The sequence below is a fragment of the Ricinus communis genome, chromosome 1, assembly GCF_019578655.1.
Source record: "Ricinus communis isolate WT05 ecotype wild-type chromosome 1, ASM1957865v1, whole genome shotgun sequence".
Taxonomy (NCBI): Eukaryota; Viridiplantae; Streptophyta; class Magnoliopsida; order Malpighiales; family Euphorbiaceae; genus Ricinus; species Ricinus communis.
The window spans coordinates 1,003,667-1,022,169 of NC_063256.1; the positions used below are offsets into that span (position 1 = coordinate 1,003,667).

The 18,503-nt window shown below is 36.9% G+C and overlaps 4 protein-coding genes and 1 non-coding gene across 6 annotated transcripts; 2 read left to right on the forward strand and 3 right to left on the reverse strand.

Moving 5' to 3' along the window:
• Positions 1-254: 254 nt before the first annotated feature.
• Positions 255-2,675, forward strand: LOC8270598 (probable pectinesterase/pectinesterase inhibitor 36). Of its 2 annotated transcripts, none has more exons than XM_048377499.1 (3): positions 255-782; positions 1,343-1,672; positions 1,802-2,675. In XM_048377499.1, exons 1-3 carry the CDS (start codon positions 629-631, stop codon positions 2,491-2,493), a joined length of 1,176 nt encoding a protein of 391 aa, XP_048233456.1. In that variant the 5' UTR covers positions 255-628; the 3' UTR covers positions 2,494-2,675. The 2 variants fall into 2 exon arrangements, with proteins under 2 accessions (XP_048233456.1, XP_002511680.2); XM_002511634.4 differs by having other exon boundaries at positions 259-1,061.
• A 521-nt stretch (positions 2,676-3,196) lies between these two features.
• On the forward strand, positions 3,197-7,843 carry LOC8270599 (methionine aminopeptidase 1A). Its single transcript, XM_002511635.4, has 17 exons — positions 3,197-3,411; positions 3,491-3,618; positions 3,702-3,752; positions 3,906-4,073; positions 4,198-4,273; positions 4,482-4,529; positions 4,626-4,670; positions 5,186-5,285; positions 5,589-5,640; positions 5,727-5,768; positions 6,053-6,114; positions 6,223-6,321; positions 6,769-6,842; positions 6,934-7,003; positions 7,188-7,253; positions 7,333-7,421; positions 7,539-7,843. The coding sequence occupies exons 2-17, from the start codon at positions 3,545-3,547 to the stop codon at positions 7,614-7,616; spliced, it is 1,194 nt and encodes a 397-aa protein (XP_002511681.1). The 5' UTR covers positions 3,197-3,411; positions 3,491-3,544; the 3' UTR covers positions 7,617-7,843.
• A 619-nt stretch (positions 7,844-8,462) lies between these two features.
• Positions 8,463-16,613, reverse strand: LOC8270600 (tubulin-folding cofactor D). The gene is made up of 17 exons (XM_002511636.4): positions 16,270-16,613; positions 15,634-16,184; positions 15,185-15,287; positions 14,671-14,847; positions 14,190-14,375; positions 13,904-14,020; positions 13,707-13,811; positions 13,242-13,412; positions 12,831-13,046; positions 12,254-12,452; positions 11,313-11,518; positions 10,990-11,214; positions 10,344-10,895; positions 9,993-10,262; positions 9,821-9,865; positions 9,278-9,463; positions 8,463-9,128 (listed from the first exon to the last, which is right to left on the reverse strand). Exons 1-17 carry the CDS (start codon positions 16,453-16,455, stop codon positions 8,841-8,843), a joined length of 3,783 nt encoding a protein of 1,260 aa, XP_002511682.1. The 5' UTR covers positions 16,456-16,613; the 3' UTR covers positions 8,463-8,840.
• Positions 16,614-16,705: 92 nt separating this feature from the next.
• TRNAE-CUC lies at positions 16,706-16,778 on the reverse strand. The gene has a single exon. It is a non-coding gene; the product is annotated as a tRNA-Glu (tRNA).
• Positions 16,779-17,210: 432 nt separating this feature from the next.
• Positions 17,211-18,274, reverse strand: LOC8289169 (21 kDa protein). The gene has a single exon (XM_002511637.3). It carries the CDS (start codon positions 18,084-18,086, stop codon positions 17,439-17,441), a length of 648 nt encoding a protein of 215 aa, XP_002511683.1. The 5' UTR covers positions 18,087-18,274; the 3' UTR covers positions 17,211-17,438.
• Between the last annotated feature and the right edge of the window lie 229 nt (positions 18,275-18,503).

Below are 18,503 nucleotides of genomic sequence, written 5' to 3' on the forward strand. Positions count from 1 at the left end.
TGTTCTATAAGGGCTTCTTATTTCTCTTTAATGGCGCTTCAAAAACCAACAATTAGTTACACGTTAGTATCTGTACGTAATAGTCAACACCTACTCGCTGTATCACTCCGGCAAGTCACCGCACCGCACCTCATTTCATTTACAGACACACGTCCATCGTCACTTTCATTGGATGATAGCTGCTTGAGTACTGCAGTTCTTAGTGTTGTGCATTACGGACTCTCTTTCTATGTTTATTTTGTTAATTAATTCATTTTTATTCGTATTTTTTCTAATTAATGAAATCTGCTAAATAAATTAAATTTTATTAATATTATGAAAAGGAAGATATCATACAAAGTTTCTGCATTTTAAATAGATCCACCGTATGCTTAACTTTTCTCACCCAAATTCAAGCCTTTTCTTAATGACCTTTTGTTGTCTTCTTCGTTGCATGCTTCGTCGGTGAAGCAAATATTACATGTAAGTGGCAAGATGTTGGTGTCCAGTCATCCCATCTCATGCATGATCTCCATGTTACACTTGGCCACAACAACTGTATACGTGTTTGTTTCTTCTACCTGCGCCTTATTAATCAGTAATAGACCTCCATTATGGATATCCATGTCGTTATTTTTCATTGCAGAAAATGTCCACTATCGTCATCCTTTTCTTTCTTCTAGCCATGGCAACCTCTTCCACCTTTTGCCTTCAGGAATTGGAGACGATCCAAACCGCCCAAACTCAAACCCTGCAAGTTAGAAAGTGGCTTCAGTCATCATTGGGTGGAGGGTTGAACCAAGGTTTTAGTTATAATTTTGGTGTGCCTTTAAGTGATTGTATCAAACTTTATAGTGAAAGCGAGTTTCGACTCTCGCAATTGCTAGCCAGTGAGAAGAACTACACCCATCATGATGCTCGCACGTGGCTAAGTGGCGTGCTAGCTAATCATAAAACTTGTTTAGATGGTCTGAGTGAAAAGGGGTTTCTTGAAAACGATCATGAAATGGCCCATAATCTAACATTTTCTCTCAGTAAAAGTCTTGCCTTGTACAGTCGAGGAAGAAGAACGATAAATAGAGGTAAGATGTTTTTTTTCCTCTTTATATCGACACTTCTTCTAACCCGAAATGCAAAGGTCAAAGCTTTTACAGGACATAAGATGGCAGTGTCGCCGAAAAGAGGTCTTGTTTATGTGGTTTTATGTGCCATATGTTGGGCCAGGCCTGTCATTTCAACACTAACCTATTTTGTCGGTCCAAAATGACGTATGAAAAGATGAGCTCATTGAGCACATATCTGTAGACCTTCACTTCTAACTTTGAGAGTATTCCCCTAAGATTTTTCAATGTTGTTTGTGTAGGAGTGCCACGAAGACCGATACACAATTACAATGGGGGAATTTTAACTTCGTGGAATCCTACGACTTCACAGGCAGATTTTGTAGTAGCAAGAGATGGTTCTGGTACTCATAGAACGATTAATGATGCCTTGGCTGCACTCAGTAGATTGGGCACAAGGAGAACCCAACGAGTAATAATCTATGTCAAAGCAGGAGTTTATAATGAGAAAGTGGAAATTGATCACCATATTAAAGATGTGATGTTCGTAGGAGATGGTATTGATAAAACTATTATCACAGGCAGCCGAAATGTCCCAGATGGCTCTTCCACTTTTAGCTCAGCTACTTTTGGTAAAGAACACCAATTGTTTTATTCTATAAGCTAAGAGGAGTCGTTTAGTTTTAGTAACTTGTGTTCCAAGACTTCTCATTGCGGAAGTGACTGCCATTCATATGAATATCTTTTTAAAATTTCTGTAGGAGTGTCAGGGGATGGATTCTGGGCAAGGGATATAACATTTGAAAATACGGCTGGCCCCCATAAACACCAAGCAGTGGCATTAAGGGTGAGTTCGGACCTCTCAGTATTTTATCGTTGCAGCTTCAAAGCTTACCAAGACACCCTCTTCGTGCTTTCCTTGAGGCAATTTTATCGCGATTGTCACATATATGGCACTATCGACTTCATATTTGGTGACGCTCCGGTAGTGTTTCAAAACTGTGACATCTTTGTAAGAAGACCAATGGACCATCAGGCCAATTTTATAACTGCGCAAGGAAGAGATGATCCTAATGAAAACACTGGAATTTCTATACAGAGGTCGCGTGTTAGGGCTTCACCTGATTTTATGGTTGCTAAAAATAAAATCAGAAGCTTTCTTGGCAGGCCATGGAAGAAATATTCAAGGACGGTGTTTATGCAAACAGACCTGGATGGTTTAATTGATCCAATGGGTTGGGGTGCATGGCATGGTGACTTCGCACTTTCAACTCTATTTTATGCAGAGTATATGAACACAGGCAATGGTGCATCTACTTCAAGAAGAGTGAAATGGCCTGGATTTCATGTGCTTAGTAGTCCTCAGCAAGCTAGTCCTTTTACTGTGACTAGGTTCATACAAGGAGAGTCCTGGATTCCTGCGACTGGTGTACCATTTTGGGTTGGAATTTAATGCCATCATATACCAGTAATCAGTGATATAAAAGTGGCTGGTCAGATTTAGTTAACCTTAGCTAGGTTTTGGATCCTAATATAACTATGTTATTCTGTAAGCAACTGTGCATCGATTCCCCTTAATTTCCTTGTAGCAAATTTTACTTTATCTATACATTACGATAACTCACTTTATTCATACTTTGATTTTGTCAAGGAAAGAGAAAAAAGGAACACAACAGGAAGTGATCTATTCATTACTTTGATTTTGCTCCTGGCTGAGAAAGATAAAAGTAGGACACATTTCAAATAAAATATTTTCTTCTTAGTTTAAGTGTAAAGATTTATTTTAGTATTTTATTTCAAAATAATCTTCATTTCTCTTATGCTATAATTTGTTTTCCCAAAATAAAAAAAGAAGAGATAAAAGTAAAAAGAACAAAAATGAAATAAAATTATTCATATTAAAAATTATTTATCATACAATCAGAACAATTGTCGGTTCAAATTTCATAAATTTTACTTAGTTATATCACAGTTTTAATTAGAAAAAGACTATAAATAAATTTTTATATATATTTTAAACAAACTAAATTCATTTGAAAATAGTTTTATAAACACAATATTTTAAACAAAAGGTTAGTTAATAGATTTGTCTATAAAATATTTGTCTTATTCCTTTGGTGGCGATTTGTTGATTTTAATTATTCGGAAATTTCCAAAGTGGAAAACTGTAATCAAGCGGCGCATTAACTTCAAGACACGTCTCCTCAGTTGACCATTAAAAAATAAGTCGTTGAATATCGCCGGTTATCCTGTCCGCCGTCTTTCTTCTCCTGATAAACCCTAGCTGCTCCAAATTTATATTTCTTCCCTCCCTTTCCTTTCTAACAATCTTTCATTTACTCTTATTTTCACTATCCGCATTCAACTATAGGTTCGTGCTCTCTATATCATCTTTCTGAATCTAAAACTTCAATTGAAAATGTTTGTCACTAACACCATCAGCTTTGCAGCATACTGAGCTAATCATATCATATCTATAGAGAGAGAAAGGATTGTTGGAGAAAATGGCCGGTGGTTCTGAAGCGGCAGAAGCAACTCCACTGTTGTGTGCTCGATGCGAGAAGCCTGCACATCTTCAGTATGTAAAATTCGTTTTCTTCGATTTCTGTAGTTTTTATTAGACGAATTTTAAGTGATATAATAATGGTTTTTGTTATTTAGGTGTCCGAAATGCATGGAATTAAAGCTTCCTCGTGAAGGTGCTGCTTTCTGGTATGTAATCATTTTTTCAATCTTTCTTTTCTACTATTATATTCTTGGTTTTCTGTTTAATACAAATTCGCTTTCATATATGTTTCTTGAAAAATTAAGCAAATGCTGTTGCACCAATTGTTTAATTTCAATTCTTTTTCTTATTCTTATTAGCACACAGGACTGCTTCAAGGCATCTTGGAGCACTCATAAATCAGTTCATGTGAAGGCAAAATTGTCCTCGATTGAACAAAACTCAGATTTAAGTAATGAAGGTTGGCGATATTGCTTGAGGAGAGGACAGGATCGAACTCCAAAACTTCCTTATTTTGATTGGACCGGGTATTTCTCAATTGCTCAATATTTTAAGTCGTCTTCTTTTTCTTTTCTAAAAGTTTAGATTCTTATAATTTCCCATTTGGCATTTTTTTTTAATAATGCTTCTGCAATTTCTTATTTTGCACAGGACACTAAGGCCGTATCCTATATCTCCCTATCGTGTAGTCCCTGCGCACATTGATAAACCTGACTGGGCAGTTGATGTGAGGTTCTTAATATCTTCTGTTTAGATATTGAATAATAGCTCCTTCTCATTGTCTGTAGAAATTGGGTGTCTGCACTTGATATCGGACCTTCTTGTCGTTTTGGGGTCTTTTGCGACATTCCTTCATTAGGCTACAAAACTCTCCTTTTTCCCTGTTAGGGTTTTGCATGAGTACTGATGTGAGTTTGTCTCTTTTTTTAATTCAGGGAATCCCGAAAATTGAACCCAACAGTGATTTGCAGCATGTTGTGGAGGTAAATCTGTTTTAAGTCTCTCAATAGTGCTTTACATTACAATTGACATATAACTATGCTGGAATTTCTGATTATCTATAATTCCATATTCTTTAGATTAAAACTACAGATCAAATTCAAAGAATGCGCGAAACTTGTCGAGTAAGTTAGCTTCCATGTTCCGCCTACATCAAAAGTATATTTTCTTGCTTCATTTTATTAAGAGTTGTAGTACTTCAGCTAATTTGAATATCTGTTAAAGAAAATAAAATGTACTTTTTTTAGGAAATCCTGATTACTGATTATCGGAGTGCTAGTGCATTTTTTTATGGTAACTTATTTTTTGAGCATGGTGATGGTAGAATTGATATTTTCAGTTTGAGATTGCAAGACAAGATCTTTTGAAATAGCTTACACCAGGTGATAGTTGCATGCATTCCTTTTGAAGAATTTAGCTTGTCATTCTTTATATTAGTGTTACAGTGCAATGAAGAAGGCACCATGTGACCATGTGTGGAATTATAGAAGCCACATCTGTAGTGCTGTCTTTTTTCCCCCCTTTTGACCCACTGGGAGATGCTTTAAACCTTGGGTTACCCAAAGAGGAGAAGCCTTCTCCCATCTCTAAGCTCATCTTCATGCCAATTTTCTATATGAACCGTAAGTGTTGTTATCAGATATCCAGGGAGGTGCTGGATGCAGCTGCTCGGGTCATTCGTCCTGGCATAACAACTGACGAAGTTGATCGAGTTGTTCATGAGGCAACTATTTCAGCTGGTATGTTGATTTCAGTGCTTGTTTCATTCTGAGGAATATGTTGATGGCATCTTTTTGCGCTGCTTATTCATAGAGCATGATTCACCATAAGAAAACATCTAGAAGTGTTATCAGCATTTATTTTTTTTGTTTGAAACACCATTTAGTTCTATTTCTGCTAACTACTTTGGAGTTTTACTTTTCTTTTTCTTTTCTCTGAAAATAGTTGATTTCAATGAGATTAATTCACAAGGGTGATGCATGTATGCCACTAGCTGCTTGAATTATTTTCTACTAAACTTTCAATTATGCATCTCACTGCAGGAGGATATCCATCTCCTTTGAATTATCATTTTTTCCCAAAATCGTGCTGCACGTAGGTAGTCCTTTCATGTACCTTCTCTGTAAATGTGGTTTGAATCTTAATTTATTTATCAAGCAGATTTAATTTTTCTCTTGCAGGTCAGTTAATGAAGTAATCTGCCATGGAATTCCTGATGCCAGGTACACTAACCCCTTGTGTAAAATAACCTTTCAGATAAATGATAGAATTTGCTTTTGTAATCTAAAATTCTGAACCAATGGTATACTATTCTATCATGTACTCTGTTCTTCATGCTTTACAGTTTTACCAAACTCTAGTAGCAAGGTTATCAAAAGCACCAAATAGTACTATTAACCAGGGTGGACCTCTACAAAGCTTTTATCCTGGACAAAATTATGGGTGTTTGAATTCATATTTACTGTATTATGGCCTGAGTTGAAGCTATTTTTCTTAATTGAACCAGGAAATTGGAGGATGGAGATATTGTAAATGTAGATGTGAGCGTGTACTACAAAGGCGTACATGGTGAGAATATCTGTTCATTCATTGTGATAGAAATATAATTTCTTCAATTGTCAAAAAGTTTCTGGTAACTCATAGATCCTTTTTGAGCATTACTTGATCATCATGCAGGTGATCTCAATGAAACATTCTTTGTGGGAAATGTTGATGAGGCATCTCGACAGTTAGTACAATGTACTTATGAATGCTTAGAGAAAGCAATATCCATTGGTACGAGTTATGTTTGTGTTGCTGCTCTGCATTTCATTGTAGTGTTTGTACACTTGCTCTCTTCAATTATTAAAAAGCAGGAGAGGCACCTGCATATAAGGAAATTTCCTTAACTATGTTCCCCACATTAATTATACATTGTCTCGTTAGCTCATAACAGATTTCATGTTTCCCATTTCAGTAAAGTCCATTTTCAATGTTTTCTTGAAGGAGCTTAAGAAAGCACTTTAGAAATTGCTAAATTATCTTAGCAATTTTCTTCTATTGAAAAATCTCTGGAAAGACGATGTTTGCAAACTCTTACCTTTTTTAATTTTATTTACATAGGTTTTTCCCAACATACTCGTTCTGCTTCATCATCTTACCTCTTGGCTTAGGTTTAAAGCACTACCTTTTGACGATTTATCCTTAATTGACATGACTTTTCTTGTTTGATGTCGAGTTCAGTGAAACCTGGAGTGCGATTCCGTGAAGTTGGAGAAGTTATTAATCGTCATGCTACAATGTCAGGGTTATCTGTGGTAATGTACTTAATGCCCAAATCTGTATATCTCTATAGAGTTTTTCTTTTGTTTCTGGCGACAATTTCTTACAACTATTTTGTTAACATAGGTCAAGTCATATTGCGGTCATGGTATTGGAGACCTCTTCCACTGTGCACCTAATATTCCTCATTATGGAAGTATCCTCGTTAAATCGGACTCCTAACTCCAATATTCTTCATTATGAGAATCATCTCATTTTCATAAACTTTGATGATGCAGAAGTTTGCGAGTTTTGTATTGTCTTAGTACGTGAATCAAGTAGATTTGTCTGTTTTCTGTTCTGTTTGGCACTTTATGCATTGGATACCTTAATCTAAGCAGGAAATAAAGCTGTTGGTGTGATGAAGGCTGGACAGACCTTTACAATCGAACCCATGATTAATTCAGGTATTTACTGGTGGTTTGAATGGCTGGGATAGACTTTTCCTCTTTGCATAGCTTTATCTAAAATGGGTTTGCTTTTTAGGAGTTTGGCGTGATCGGATGTGGCCTGATGGATGGACTGCTGTTACTGCAGATGGCAAAAGAAGTGCTCAGTTTGAGCACACTCTTTTGGTAATATGCCTTTTCTTATCCATACCTCAAGTAATAGTTATCTTCATTATAATATGTTGATAAACATTCTATACCCTCTCTATGTTTTCCTCGTATTATTGCCAATATGTTATTCAGGTGACAGAAACTGGAGTTGAGGTTCTTACAGCAAGGCTGCCTTCATCTCCCAATGTCTTCCCATGGCTAAATGCTTAATTGGCCCTTTGCTCAGGCTAAATGGCCCCCTTTGGTGGATGACGATATTTTGGTTAGTAACAGATGGGAAATAACAATCGATTTCAATTTTGAATCAAGCCTGTGGGTATGATTACGATGTAAAACGAATTTATGATAATTTTTGAGGTGATGATTATTATACTCTATAGGAATTGTAATCAGTGTTTTACTCGATTCAATCAATAAACTCAGTAATGTTTATGAAACATCTGGTATCACCAGGAAATACTTGTTACATGCCTTGTTGATCACCTATGGAATTTGAAATGATATTTTTCAAATTGGGTTTCCTTCTCCTTTAGTCATTAAAGGCCCAGCCGAAGAGGCCCAGTTACATAACAATTATCTCTGGCATTTATTGATAACAATTCTCAGGAATTTATACAATCTAACGAGTTTGCCAATTCATAAGAAGTTAATCCAATTTTTTGACATGCGAACAGTACATGTTTTAAGATCTAAATCTCATGCGTTATATTACAATAGATTTGGTTGTATATGAGTTTGCATACTCAACTTATTTTATGAATTTTTGATGTCCTACTAGAGGAGTTTCATAGAATGCCAGCAGATGATTGATGAGAATTATGTTTTATTTAAATGACAATTCTTTTATTTAGATTTTGGACTCCAAATTCTTTGATTCTTGTGTTGTCTCATATATGACATACTAAAGTTATTCTTTTGAATTCTGTTGGTTAAACTGATTCTTCAACCGAACAATTTTGCTACGATAAACATCTAACATTCAACTCTTCTGATGATTTTTTACTTTTATATCTCGGTTTGAAGCTCGCCGGCTATCCAGAAAAGATAGAAAAATAGTAAGAGAAAATGACAGTTTCCATATTATCTTTAGAACACAAGCCACCTTATGGCTTCAGGACAACTCATTCGTCTCAACTCGAGTTCTCGTCGAAATTTATAGTCCAATCAATCAAATCAAGGCTCATTTTTATACAAACAAAAATAAATAAATCATATAATGAAAAGTAGGGCTCTAGTTCTACTACAACCATTGGCACATGGATCCACTTCTGAGTTGGCCATTTAATGGTCACGACATTTACAGGCAAATATGGTAGAGAAGTACTATGAGGCTCTCAACAAACTTGAGCGCAATCTTAGTTCATGATCGCTGGAGAGCAGGGCATACCATCCCTAGATACAAGTGCACAACAAGATTCACTTTGATCGGTCGAGTCAGAACCCAGTTGATCCCACAAGTGAGGAATATGATGCATTTTCATCGTTAGGTGTAGACCTCTCTCTACCCTTGTTTGATACCGCATCTCTACTCCTGGGAAGTTGTCCCAAGTCCAGACCTGCAATCTCATACAATTCTATTCTTCGATGCTTAGCAACCTCAATGTCACCATCCCAGCAAGTGTCGGATATAATCTCAAGTGCTCTCTCAATTTTGTCCTCTGGCACAAGATTCCCGTTTTGCAGGAGTACAAGATAAACTTGTTCAGCAGAAGCTTTCCTAATCTGAGTTAGAAACAGAAAATGTCTATCTGAACTGCTTAATTTGATATCCACTTGAGAATTCACATAACAAACGACTTGTACAAAAAGTTCACATACAAGAAGATGTAGTTAATATAGAATGAATAATGCACCATATGTATGCCACAAACCTTGGGATATCGATGGCAAAGAAAAGTAACAAGATGAGTAAATGCCCGACTGTTTACAGGATCCGAAAGTGAAGCAATATATCCAAGTATTGCAATGCCAGCATATAACTTTGAGAAGTCTTTGGATCCTTTCAATTCGGCAGCAAGGGAATCTAAAACACCAGCACAGAAGATTGAAGTATGAACCTGGAGATGAAAACACGGAAATTTTTAACTTGTGCATATCCCAAGTGAGGCGCATAATATAAACTTCATGCTTCTGGTGATTAATGTTCACCTATTCTTCTTCTTGTTTGTTTCCAGTTGCATTACTAGACAAAAACTTTGCTACTTAATGCCCAGGGTAATGGATACCAGAAAATTCTACTCCGGTTCGTAAGATACATGATTCGACTAAAGCCAGTTTAAAAAATTCATGCACGATAACACAGTTAAAGGGAAATAATTAACTGAAACAGAAACAGTGAGATCCTAATACGAACTAGATGAGAATAATAAGATATCTACAATTGGAAGCAATAGAAACAGGATAAGTCAACTGACCTCCATGTCCAAGAAAATCTTTTTGCTGAAAAGAATCTCAATTGTCTGAAACACACAAGAATGTTGGTCAAGACAATCAAGCTTCAATAAACAAGCTTGATATTTAAAAATGCTTGAAAGGTCTACCAATTGATATTAGGATGTGGATGTATTAGCAAAAAGTTTCTGTTACCTTTAAAGTGGGTACAATCACTCTATCACATTTCTTGTACTGTTGCAGCACCCAGAGGATGTCGGCAGATACCATGTACTCTCTTGACCTTCTCTCATTGGGATCTTCAGTTTCAACTGCTTGAAGATAGTCCAACAATGCTGAGATTGATGCCTTTCTTAAAGAATCTTGCAACCCACCAATTGATACAACTAAGCCAGACAGTACTGCTCTACTATAACAACTAAACTGAAGTAATTGTATAAAACGTGGATATGAAATGGTGGGTACCTACAAGCAACAACAACAACTCCGTCAAAGTGCTCAAAACATAGATCAAACAAGAGAAGAGATAGTCCTTTGCATGCTTACACTCCATTGTAAATCTGCTTCATTAGGAACAACTTCCTCTAGCTTTTCCCTGTGTGGTATAAATGGGACAAATATTGTCTTGTTGTACAAAATCCTTTGGAGAACCTTTGCTGCAGCTTCCCTTATTTTGTCCATCTTCTCTACAGCTTGCTTAACAATTACTTCAATCACTTGGGTAGCAAGATTTGCATCAAAAAATAAGAGTCTTTGTTCATTCTCAGCCCCTTCAGGCATCTCTAATAGAGACTGAACTCTATTAGATTTTCTGGCGGAGTCCATCAGACACAGGATAAATGTACATGTCTCAAGACCTTCCATAGCAGCCTCACGAACCCAGGAGCCAACATCACCTCTGTTATCAACAGAATAATCATCTAGAGCTTTAAATAAACTTGACATCACTTCATTCTTAATCAGATGCCACAATGACATGCGGTCCTCTCCTGAACATATATCAGAACATTCTCTTGCCCGAGTTAATGTCTTACAAACTGAAATGAGTCCTTTGACGGCGTTTACTCGTGCTTCAGCATCTCTGTCCTCAGGGTCGTCCTTTAAAAAAAATGTCAAGTTAAAAGTTAATTATCCTATTAGATTCTGATATTTGATCATTTTTAATAAAGCTAGCATCTTTAAAGACGTAAACCTCGATTAGACAGGAGCTACAAAGCTTCAAAAGCACGTATTTCCACTGATCAGCCAAACATTCATATGGTAGAACACCTAGTGCCAATGCAGATCCTCTTCTTACAGCAACATTTTGATCAGTCAGCTGTTCCAGGTACTTGGATGTTATACCACCTGCACCTCCACTCTTTCCACTGACAAGGTATGCTTGAACAAAGTGTTCCAGAGCTTTAACAGCAGCATTCTGTGAATTTATGCACAAATGTTTAATTCACAAATTCAACATGCAGTAGAGAAAAATAAGTTAATAGCAAAGAAGGTTTGAGAGCAACAGACAAGCACCTGTATTTGAGAATTGGGGTGCCTCATATTATCATTAAGAGTATCAAGTAAACTGCTTTTTATCTTTTCTGTCAATGTCAAATGACATAACGAGATGCATTCTATAAATCGCGAAACAGCAGAACGCATTATCTCTCCACCCTTCCCACGATAAAGACGTGCTTTTTCAATAGCAGGAACTATACCAGCTACACTGTTCTGTCTATCTGAAAAGAGGACATCAAACAAATAACCTTTGTCTATGCAATCACAATTGAAAGAGCAACTTATTTGTACTTTCAGTAAGATTTGCACAATTACCAAGAAGAGAAATGTCGGTTCCTCAAAAACATGCTTTGTGGCAGTATCAAAGATTGAACTTCAGAGATAAGAGTTTTCAAAAGAACCATAACATTTGAGCCATTATTTAAAATTTCACATAACTACTGCCAGAAAATTTCATCTTGTAAATTCATTAAAAACATATCCACAGCCATATACTGAAACCAACCACCCTATGCTCCCATCTTTTTCTGAGTGTTGAATACCATTCTTTTCAGTTGAAGTGCCATAGGTAAATATTCAAACTCAAAAAGATAAAGATGAGATCATACTAATTATTTAATTAAATGGAGTAAGTAAAAGATGAATTGCTATTCTATTTCTTTTCCACAGTATATGTACATGTTCTAGTATCTAATTGCAAAAGACTCTTCAAATTAATGAGATTAAATGTTTACAAAATAGCTTTGGATGCCCGCACAGATTGACTATTAAAAACAAAAAATAAGAAAAGCCAACAATTCTGAAGTCCTTATATGTGAAACTGTGTGATATAATCAAAGCAGAGCCAGCCATTCAGGAACTGCAGATCATAGGATCACCTAACAACAAATTCCCAATGCATTTCTGATCAACTAATAAAATGTTAGAACACAGAAACACAAAATAAGAATACCAACCACTGGCGAGAGTGTAATCATGTTGATGTAAAGCCAAAACAACTTCCCCAACAGCCAAGGTAGCACCGTGACGCATGCATAGATCAGAGGATAGAGTAAAAGGAATCATTTTCTCCAAAACAAAGCTTGCAAAATATTCAGGATCATATTTGACAAGAGCAGAAAGGGCCTCAGCAGCAAGTTCTCTCAAGCTTTTATCCTACAGAAACCAATCAAGAACCACATGCATGATAATAATGCTACAAACAATGAAGCCAAAGAATGCAATGGTGCCAAATGCAATAATGAGATTTTATGTCTGATCACTTCAACTGACCAGTTAATCCAAAACAAGCAGGAAGAACAAATAGTTTAAATTTACGTAGTCCGTTTTCTTTTTTATATTTTATCTGGAAGGTAATTGCTCCATCACTTTTCCCCATTCCATTTCTGTTAAAAAAGAATGCCATTAAGAGGAAAGATAGTGTATCCATCACGGATGCAAGAGGCAAAAGAAGTAAAAAATTTATATAATCAACATCGTTTCAAATAGATAAATGTTGAAAAAGGAGTAAAGATGGAGAGGTTTAATGCATACCCAGTGACCTATCTTGTTATACAGCAATTCTTCAGCAAACGGATACAGGTATCCTTCATACTGGGCAACAGAGACAGCAACATGGAGATAAGAGTTTACTCGTGATGACAGTGAAAAATAGTCTGCAATATTTACTATGTCAATGCCATGTGGATAATTCCCTTGTCTTCCAACATTCTCCTGAAAAGCAGCTGCTGCTGCTCTTCTGCAATTGACCTAAGCACCAGAAATCATAAGCTTTCGCATGATGAAAAGAATAATAAAACTATGGTCTAGTATAAGAAAAGAATATAGAACAAAAAATTATCGATCGGAAAGGGGTTAGCACCTCAAGGTCATAATGAGACTATGGTCTGGTATAAGAAAACAATATAGAACAAAAGATTTATCTTATTGGAGAGGGGTTAGCACCTCACGGTCATAGCAGGCCACTGTTAACAGGTGTGGAGCAAGCTGTTCCAATACATTTCTCATATCAGTGTGATAATATGCACGGCCAAATGCCCAACAGACGTAGGCAGCAGCATCACGTACATGAGACCCAACACTATGTGGACCTCTTCGAATATCATAATGCAGTGCCTGTTAAAGGAAAATTTTATTCTTCATGAGTTCTAATTGTCAAAGGTAGCATCCATTAAAAAGAATTAAAAGAAAGTTGGTAACAAATTTCCAAAAATATGAAATGATACTAAAAGGTATGGAAACCTAGCTATTCTGAGCATGATAATGGGGAATACTCAAACAAACATGAAAGTATGAAAAGAAAAGATTGACATATACAAAATTTCAAATGGTTCAATAAAATCTTCAAACAACAAAGTGATTTAGTTTGAAAGAAAAGGTATAGCTTTCAATCAATATGCAACATATAACCTTCACGACAAAAGGCACGACTTTGGGAAGACCGGCAGGCAATAGCAACCCTCTACGAGCTAGTTCAGCCAATGCTAAGCAAGCCCCATGCCATGAACCATCACCCTGTAGACAATCACATTTTAGCATGGCTTCACACCATAGATTGGTAAACAAAATAGAATTGCATAAAACAAAGAGAGCTTGCACAAGCATACTTCTCCAGGTGAAAATAACTCCAAAACAGATGACAACACCTCTTCCAAGAGGACAGATGTTAAGCGGGAAGTTATGCGGCCTACACCTTTGGCAGCAGACCAACGTACAACAGTGTCCTGCATTGCCAACAATATCCACATTAAATCAGCCCTGAAATTGGCAAAACTAACAGCTAAGAGGTTCAATACCGATACACTCCTCTATGTAATATTAATTTCCTAACAAGGACAGAAAAAATATTATTAGTATGAAAGTCATACATCCATGTCAAACTTCTAATCGTACCGTGTCTCTCAATCCAGAAAGTAAAATCTCGATGATCTCTTCTACAATTTCTGGAACATCCATATCTTCCTCCTGCATGTAGTCTGCAATTTCTTCTGGTTCGGTGGAGTTAACATTCATACCTTGACTCCATTCTCTTTTAGATGCACTCACAGAAACATTTTCCCTAAGTGAGCTAGTTCTGCCCTATGGATAAGATGTGAATGCTGTGAGAGAATTGTTTTACTTAGTGACACTGATAAGTAGCAAATAGATTAGTAGACAAGAATTTACAACAAAGTTTTTCTGAAAATAAGCAACAAGACAAAATAAAACATATTAGCACAGCAATTACAAAAGCAAGAACCTAAAAGAAATTATCTTATTGCCATTCTCCTGGCTAACTATTACTCTGAATGGCCTTTATCACCCTCAATTTCATATTCGGTTAAAATGCATGGGATTTAAACCAGGAAGATGTTAAAAGTTGAGTGATACAGACCACATAACACCAGGCTGGTGAGCGATGGGGAAGACAAGTCAGTCCTATCCGCTGAGTTAATTTCACCAGATACTTGCGAAGCAAAGGACTGCGAGCTGCATAACCAGACTTGACCATTGATGAAGTATCATTCCAAACAATAGGAACAACATCCAGCAACACTTTCCGACCACCTGCCTGACTACAATAAATGATGTATAAGCCATCGTGTAAAGAAACAGCCCGGCAATGCAAACACAGAAAAATGAAAGGAGAAAAAAAAAGAACAAAAACAAAGGAATAGTGAGTTGATAGATGAATGTAACATGAAGGAAAAACTGACCAATTTTTCAGAAATAATGCTCCCCATGCATGAAAACATATTCAAAAATAAGAAAGATCCGTAAAATCAAAGATTCTGATAGCGGTTAAAGGAAAATTATAACAAAAAAGGTTAAAAAATTCTAGGTTTGCTATAAAAAAAAAGCTCTGAAAGTTTGCATTTTAGGAACTAAAAGAACTATAGAAACCAAACCTTGAAAATGGCAGCCAGTGCTTCCACAACACCTAGTAACTGAAAGTGAGACATGACATCATCTGTGCCAGAAGATAGTACCTCATGTGTCCATTCAGTGAAGCTGAGAAAGAAATAACAGAAAGCAATAAGCAAAAGCAGCACAATAACTTCACAGGGACATGAAAAGCGCACAATCCCTCAAGAGTGAAGATTGATGCCATCTAAATTCAAGATCTCTAAAGGTAGTAAATGTATAACCCTTCTGGAAGAGTCAAGGCAATATTGGCAAGCTAATCCAAAGACATGCTGTAACTTGACAGAAAAATCAGTAAATGAAAAATACACCACTATAAATAAAGATAAAATCCAGCAGGAACTCTAACTACTAACTGTAAGCCAAAACATAATCAGTTTAATCATAACTTCGGTAAGTAACAATGAACAATAATAAGAAGAATGAAATATACCTGGTAAAGGCGAGTGGCATATCAGGACGAGTTAAAAGCTTTGAGAGTAGCAAACCAGCCATTGTACGCATAGGACCAGCATTTGAAAGATAATCCTTAGAGAATTTTAACATCCTCAGAACCAAAGGAGCAGGCTCAAGTTTACCAAGATCATTACTACTATTTGCAATACTAGTATCGACAGAAGAGATATCAAAGGGTACTAAAACAAGAATAGAAAGCCACAACAGAATTACACATTTTGCCTCCATTTCTCCTGTACTTTCTTGACGCAAAGACGTCGCCGAAGCAGTGTCATGACACTTCTCCAATAGAGAAACTGCTAATTCTAAATCGGAAACTTGATGTGGAAAGAACTTTATAACGGATTTATATCCACAAACAGTAACCAGACAGTATATAATTATGCAAATCGGTTTAATTACTTCAAGGATCTCATTAGTTGCTACGCCTAAATCAATCGTTTTAGTACGGACAATTGACATTAAAGGAGTAACTATCGTCTCTAAGTAAGGCTCCAGTAGCTGCCCTTCCTGCTGATACTTGTCCAACTGAAAATAATAAAATAATATAAAATCGAATCGGAATGAAAGAATTCGGATACAATAACAATGTAAGAGGAGAGAAGTGAAGTACAATGGATCGGATCTTGTTGACGGAGGAAGAATCGGTGACGCGGCCATTTAAAACGATGTCATCGAGGAGAGATTTGACGAGTTTCCATTCCTGCAAGAAGTATTTTTGTAAAACTCTCTCTTTAGAACCGTGCTCGTCGTCTTCTTCTTCTACTTCTAGTGACATTTCCTTTTCCACTGCCGCCATTCCACACACAAAGAGGTCGAGTTCTAAGAGATTTTCTGTAGGTACAGAAGGAAATGTGGGGCGTCAGCTTCAATTCCAGCGACTGCACGATCTATAATCTGAATAATTTTCTCCAATGAATATATCTGTGTTGAGAAATTTTAGAAAAGAAGAAAGAAAGCAAGAAAAAAAAAGGTATGCTGTAGAGGACTTGTTCCTCGTGCTTGATGTGTTTGTACCCAAACTTTTGTTTTTAGCGGCAAAAACAAAATTCCGTTGCCGGGAATCGAACCCGGGTCTTTCGGGTGAGAGCCGAATATCCTAACCGACTAGACTACAACGGATCGCTGATTGGGTTGATACCCAACCACCCAAGTCTTATTAGTAACGAGATAAAACATTAAAGACTGTAATATTCATAATAGCATAGTAAATAAATTTTGATAACCATATCAACAACCAGGTCTAGATGACGCTTGCTCAAAACATTCAATTTCGTGTAAGAATATCTCTAAAGCATTGCTTTGCGATTAACAACGAAAATTTGCTTCTTACGCTATAAAATCAGCTTTTCCTTTCCAAACTTCACCACCAAATGCGCCATCCGTTAAGAGCAAGAAAATACTTGCAAATGATCCGAGCGAGATTTCCTAAAATATTAATCTAATCTTTTGCATGTGGCGAAGAAAAAATTTAATTAAGAACGTTCGAGAAAACAAGTTAACTACAATCGAGAAAATGCCAGATACAGTCCATGTCTGTACTGTTAATCATAATTAAGAGGGACATCGTAAATGATAGATATTCATAGATATAGAGAGAAGGGGAAAAAAAGAAACAAAAAAATGCTTCACAACGACACATACTGTTAACAGCTTTCACATAATATGATGATATATTACAACAAACGAATTAATTTGGACTCTACGAACAACATACTTGATCCAACAATATAACAAATGTAAAACGTTTACATGTACAATTTCAAAACACCAGCCATTAATTTATGGCTTCTGGGTGGTGGCACCTGCTTTGTACCTTGCGGCATACCGATGAAACAAGGCTAACGCATTGCTGGTGGCCTGTGCAACATTCAAAACTTTACCCTTAATTGTGGCCTTCAACTTGCTCATTCTCCTACCTGGAAACTCATTAACGCAGTAGGATACATCTGATAGGGCAGCACTCGTCCATGTCTCGACGTTACTTATGTGCCAAAAGACATTACCACGACCAACTGCTTCTTCCTGGCTTCCTAAGCGACGTAGCTCTCTAATTGACTGGCTAAGCTGCTCCACGGTATCATTTATCTGGTCCAAACAGTCTTTCACTGCTTGATAATCCTTCGCTTTCATTGCCTCGAGTTCATTTGCCACTTTCAACATGTATGATCTCGTGTGGCGGGCCCTATAGAGGCTAGCTGATAAAGCAGCTTGGGCTAGCTGTTGTGGGTTCTGTATTGTTGAGCTTGGGAAACCAGAGAGTAACTGAACGCATAGGGCCGGGTAGCGGGTGGCTCGGCAGGAGGCCTCGATATGTGCCCGTGACTCCGACCGCGACCGTGATCTTACGGCAGGGGCTGGCTCTACTAAGCGTGAAATGCAGAAGATGGAGAAGAGGAGTAGTGATAAGGAAAGTCTCAGACTGGCCATGCTTAGATGAGAATAGAAGGTTTTGTAACTTGTAAACACCAAAGTGGACTTGGTTGAAGGAAATGGAAATGAGCAGAAGCGGTATATATAGAAAGGGTGTCACATGCTGAAACTTCTTTAACTTCCCTCTAACGTGCACTTTACTTGCACTAAGAACAAAAATAAAACTGCATTGATCCTAGAAGGTAGCCTTGTAAAATGGAGCTATGTTTATCGCGGTCTGATCTGGTCAGATATATTGGCACTAAATCCGGATTATTTAAAAAAGAAGATAATACTCAATTATGGCCTATAAGAATTATCATAAACGACCGCGTGTGTTGTGTTTTGTCAACCTTCCATGTTGACGGATTATAGTGAGATCTTTCTAGAAATCAAATTGAGTAATCAATGGTGTTAATTTAGATAGCAATTGGT